The following is a 5379-nucleotide window of genomic DNA, read 5'->3' on the forward strand; positions in this document are numbered from 1 at the left end:
AAAAAAAGATCATTCATAATAATGCAATCTGTTGACGGAAATCAAGCTGCTGCTTATGTATCATATGCACTTAGTGATGTATCATTTATTTTCCCAATTACACCATCATCACCAATGGCAGAAAATGCTGATGTATGGTCATCACAAGGAAGAAAGAATGTTTTTGGACAAGTAGTTGATGTCTATGAAATGGAAAGTGAAGCTGGAGCATCAGGAGCAGTCCATGGAGGATGTGCAGCTGGATCACTTGTATCTACATATACCTGTTCACAAGGACTTATGTTAATGATTCCAAATATGATTAAAATTGCAGGAGAACACCTTCCATGTGTATTCCATGTAACTGCAAGAGCACTTGCAGGACAAGCACTTTCAATTTTCGGAGATCATTCAGATGTTATGGCATGTAGATCAACTGGATTCTGTTTATTATCATCACACAATGTACAACAATGTCATGATCTTGCTATTGTTGCCCATCTTTCAACACTTGAAGCATCTCTTCCATTTATGCATTTCTTCGATGGATTCAGAACATCACATGAAATTCAAAAGATTCACCAATTAACATATGACCAAATTAAGAGTCTTGTTGATATGAAATATGTTGATAGAGCACATAAGAGAGGACTTAATCCAACTCACCCAAGCCAAAGAGGAACATCACAAGGACCAGATGTATTCTTCCAAGCAGTTGAAAAATCAAATGCAGATTATCTTAAAGTACCAGAAATTGTACAAAAATACATGGATAAAGTTGGAGAATTAACAGGAAGACATTATAAGATCTTTGAATATTATGGAGCTGCTGATGCCGAAAGAGTAGTTGTTGTTATGGGAGCAGCTGTACCAGTTCTTGAAGAATGTGTTGATTATCTTATGAAGAGTGGAGAAAAAGTTGGAGTTCTTTCAGTTCATTTGTACAGACCATGGAGTGCTAAACACTTCCTTGAACAACTTCCAAAGACTGTTACTAAGATTTCAGTACTTGATAGAACTAAAGAAGCCGGATCATTTGGAGAACCATTATATCTTGATGTTGCAACTACACTTCTTGATGCAGGTAAACACATTAAATGTGTTGGAGGAAGATATGGACTTGGATCAAAAGAATTCACACCAGCTATGGCTAAAGCTGTCTTTGATAATCTTAAGAATGAAGAACCAAAGAATCACTTTACTGTTGGTATTGAAGATGATGTTACACATATGTCACTTCCAATTGGAGAAAACTTCAACCCAATTCCAGAAGGAACTACCCAATGCATGTTCTGGGGACTTGGATCTGATGGAACTGTTGGAGCTAATCATGATGCTATTAGAATTATTGGACAAAATACTGATATGTATGTACAAGGATACTTCTCATATGATGCCCATAAATCAGGAGGAGTTACAGTATCACATCTTAGATTTGGACAAAAACCAATTAAATCCCAATATCTTATTCAAAATGCTGATTATACAGCATGTCATTTCCCTAATTATGTTAAGAAATATAAATTACTTGATGCAGCTAAACCAAATTCAGTCTTTGTTCTTAATTGCCCATGGACAGGAGCTGAATTAGAAGCACAACTTCCAGGATCACTTAAGAGAGTTATTGCTGAGAAACAAATTAAATTCTATACTATTGATGCTATTAAGATTGGACAAGAAGTTAAACTTGGAAGAAGAATTAACATGATTATGCAAACTGTTTTCTTCAAACTTGCAAATGTTATTCCATTTGAAAAAGCTATTGTTCTTCTTAAAGAAGCAGTCCAAAAGACTTATGGAGCTAAAGGACCAGCTATTGTTAAAATGAATCATGATGCTATTGATAAGGCACTTGATGGACTTGTTGAAGTTAAAGTTCCAGCTGAATGGGCTAATGCACCATTAGAAGCTGTTACTAAGATTGAAGCACCAGAATTTGTTACTGATGTCCTTATGCCACAACTTGCAATGAAAGGAAATGAACTTCCAGTCTCTAAATTTGCAGCTGATGGATTTATGCCAATGGGAACAACCAAATATGAAAAGAGAGGAATTGCTACTAAGATTCCAACCTGGGAAGCATCAAAATGTGTCCAATGTAACATGTGTTCACTTTATTGTCCACATGCTGCTATTAGATGCTTCTATTTAACACCAGAAGAATCAGCTAAAGCACCAGCTGAATTTGTCCAAATTGACGGAAAAGCACAACAAGCCGGATATAAATTCAGAATTCAAGTCTCAGCTATGGATTGTACAGGATGTGAAGTATGTACTACTGCATGCCCAGTTAAATGTTTGAGCATGACACCATTTGAACAAGTTTCAGAAGTTGAATCAAAGAATTGGGAATTTGCTATGACTCTTTCACCAAAGAATTCACTTTCAGATAGATCTAACATTAAGACAACTATGATTCATCAACCATATCTTGAATTCTCAGGAGCATGTGAAGGATGTAATGAAACCGCACTTGTTAAATTAATTACACAATTATATGGAGAAAGAACAATTATTGCTAATGCTACTGGATGTTCATCAATTTGGGGAGCTACATGGGGAACCAACCCATACACTGTTGATGGAGAAGGAAGAGGACCAGCTTGGGGTAACTCATTATTCGAAGATAATGCCGAATATGGATTTGGTATGTTCAAAGCTAATGAACAAAGAAGACTTTATCTTGAACAAATTTGTAAAGAAGCTATTGCTGAAGGAAAATTAAGTAATGAACTCAAGACTCTTCTTGAAGAATGGATTGCTAAGAAAGAAGATGCCAATGAATCAGAAAAGATTTATGCAGCAGTCAAACCATTATTAGCCGCAGAAAAAGATAAATCCGAAGTACTTGGACTTATTGAACAAAATAGTGATATGTTTGTTAAGATTTCTCACTGGATTGTTGGAGGAGATGGATGGGCTTATGATATTGGATACAATGGAGTTGATCATGTTCTTGCATCAGGACATAATGTTAATATTCTTGTTCTTGATACTGAAATGTATTCAAATACTGGAGGACAAAAATCAAAGGCTACCAACCTTGGAGCTGTAGTTAAATTTGCATCCTCAGGATGTAAGAGACCAAAGAAAGATCTTGGAGCTATTGCTATGGCATATGGTGATGTTTATGTAGCATCAATTGCACTTGGAGCTAATCCAGCTCAAGCATTCAAAGCATTCAAGGAAGCTGAATCATACAATGGAGTTTCTCTTATTATTGCTTATTGCCCATGTAAAGAACAAGGAGTCCCATTACAAAAATCAATTGAAGAAGCTAAAATGGCAGTTAACAGTGGATACTGGTCATTGTATAGATATGATCCAAGATTAGTTGAACAAGGAAAACCAGGATTACAACTTGATTGTAGTGAAGTTAAAGGTGATCTCGAAGCCTTCCTTGCACGTGAAAACAGATTTGCACTTCTTGGAAGAAAGGATAAGGAAACTGCTGATAAGCTTCATGCCCAATTGAAAGCCAATATTGATAAGAAACTTGCCCATCTTAAGGTTGTTTCTAAACAAGCTTAAAATAAGTTAATTTCTTCTTTTTCCTATTTTAATTGTTTTTTCATTTCTTTTTATTGAATCTTCTTATTTTATTTACTTTTTTCTTTCTTTCATTTAATGGTTGTTGTTAGATTGGATAGTTATTCATTACTTATTTGTTGTAATTACTTTCATTCTGTTAAAGACATTGTCCATCTTGTTATGGTCAATTCTAAATTCAAAGAAACTTTTTCTAAACTGCACTTCAATCCAGTTCCTCTTGACTTTCATACATTTCCTTTCTTCTCTCATCTCCAGACATTCTGGGTCTATTCTCAAGATAACCCCTGGCTTGATTCAGATCAAATTACAAAATATCATGTTCATTATCAAATTAGTTATTCACAATACTGTGTAATTGTTAAACAACAATCAAAACCAGTCGAATTTAGAAAAGTCTCATATTCTAAAGAGGATTATATCCTCTATGGTATTAACATTCCAACAATTGTTACCAGATTTGATGATTATCTTTTTAGTTCTTCACGAATGAAAACTTTCTGTATTCCAAATCATATTGTTGAAATAGGTAATGAATGTTTTTATAATTGTCATTCACTCTCTTCTATTACTCTTTCTTCAAATCTCACTCGAATTGGAATAGGTGCTTTTGATTCTTGTTCTTGTTTAAAGTCAATTCATTTACCTCAACTTCTTTATTCTATTAACGAAAATACATTCTTTAATTGTTCTTCTTTAACTGAAATAAAATATCCTCCACATTTAAACCAAATTGATGACTATGCTTTTCTTGGTTGTGGCTTCAAACTCCTCTCTTTACCTTCAACAATAGTTAAACTTGGAGTTGGTTGTTATCACAAATGTTCCTTAACATCACTCATCATTCCAGAGTCCATTTCTTCTATGGGGACAAAATGTTTTAATAAAAATGATCAATTACTCAATGTATCTCTTCCTGACTCTATAACAGAATTGGAAGAATCAATGTTTGAATCTTGTGAGAATTTACAGTCAATTCGTGCTTCTTCAAAATTATCAAAAATTGGAAATAAATGTTTCTATAATTGTAAATCACTTCATTTAACTTCCCATTTCTTTGATCATCTGATATACATTGGAGATTGCTGTTGCTTTGGTTGTAAAGACATTTCATTCCTTCATTTGAATTTTACTTGTTTATCTCATCTGGGACAAAATGCTTTCTCAAATACTCCACTCCAGTCTGTTGTTTTACCTTCATCACTATTCTTCCTTTCTTCTTCATTTGCTTTTTGTACTTCTCTAACAAATGTCCATTTACCATCTTCAATCAAAAATTTATCAGGATCTTTTAATGGCTGTCTTAGTCTCAAAGAAGTCATTCTTCCTCAAAGCATCACTTCTCTTGGAGAAGAGACATTTAAAAATTGTTCGCAACTTAAATCACTTCGACTACCATCTTCATTGATACAACTCCCAAATTATTGTTTCTATGGTTGTGAAAGTCTCATTAATATTGAAATACCATCCACAATAACAAGATTTGGACTATACTGCTTCAAAGACTGTAAACATCTTACTCAAATACAAATACCAAAAAATTTACTTTGTATTGGTGCTCATTGTTTTGAAAATTGCATTTTCTTGGAGAATGTCTTGTTTTATAACTCATTGGAAAGACTAGAAGATTGTTGTTTCTTGTTTTGCTTAGGACTAGAAGAAATTCATCTTCCAACTTCACTAACATATATTGGGCAGGATTCATTTGCAAATTGTGTCCAATTAAAGAAAGTTACTGGAAGAACTGATCTGTGCTTTGCTAATCAACATTCTTTTTTTAACACACCATATTCCTCACAACTTAATCTCTAATCATAAAATATTTCTTTCACAATTTGTTATGTTTTTTTT

General features: G+C 33.8%; 2 protein-coding genes across 2 annotated transcripts; both read left to right on the top strand.

Moving 5' to 3' along the window:
* Window positions 1-21: 21 nt before the first annotated feature.
* Window positions 22-3510, top strand: ENU1_039730 (pyruvate:ferredoxin (flavodoxin) oxidoreductase; the record flags this gene model as incomplete). The annotated part of the gene is made up of 1 exon (XM_008857519.1): window positions 22-3510. The coding sequence occupies one exon, from the start codon at window positions 22-24 to the stop codon at window positions 3508-3510; it is 3489 nt and encodes a 1162-aa protein (XP_008855741.1).
* Window positions 3511-3606: 96 nt separating this feature from the next.
* Window positions 3607-5340, top strand: ENU1_039740 (leucine rich repeat protein, BspA family protein; the record flags this gene model as incomplete). Its single annotated transcript, XM_008857520.1, has 1 exon — window positions 3607-5340. One exon carries the CDS (start codon window positions 3607-3609, stop codon window positions 5338-5340), a length of 1734 nt encoding a protein of 577 aa, XP_008855742.1.
* Window positions 5341-5379: the final 39 nt, after the last annotated feature.

Source organism: Entamoeba nuttalli, assembly GCF_000257125.1.
Source record: "Entamoeba nuttalli P19 unplaced genomic scaffold asmbl_2745, whole genome shotgun sequence".
Taxonomy (NCBI): Eukaryota; Evosea; order Mastigamoebida; family Endamoebidae; genus Entamoeba; species Entamoeba nuttalli.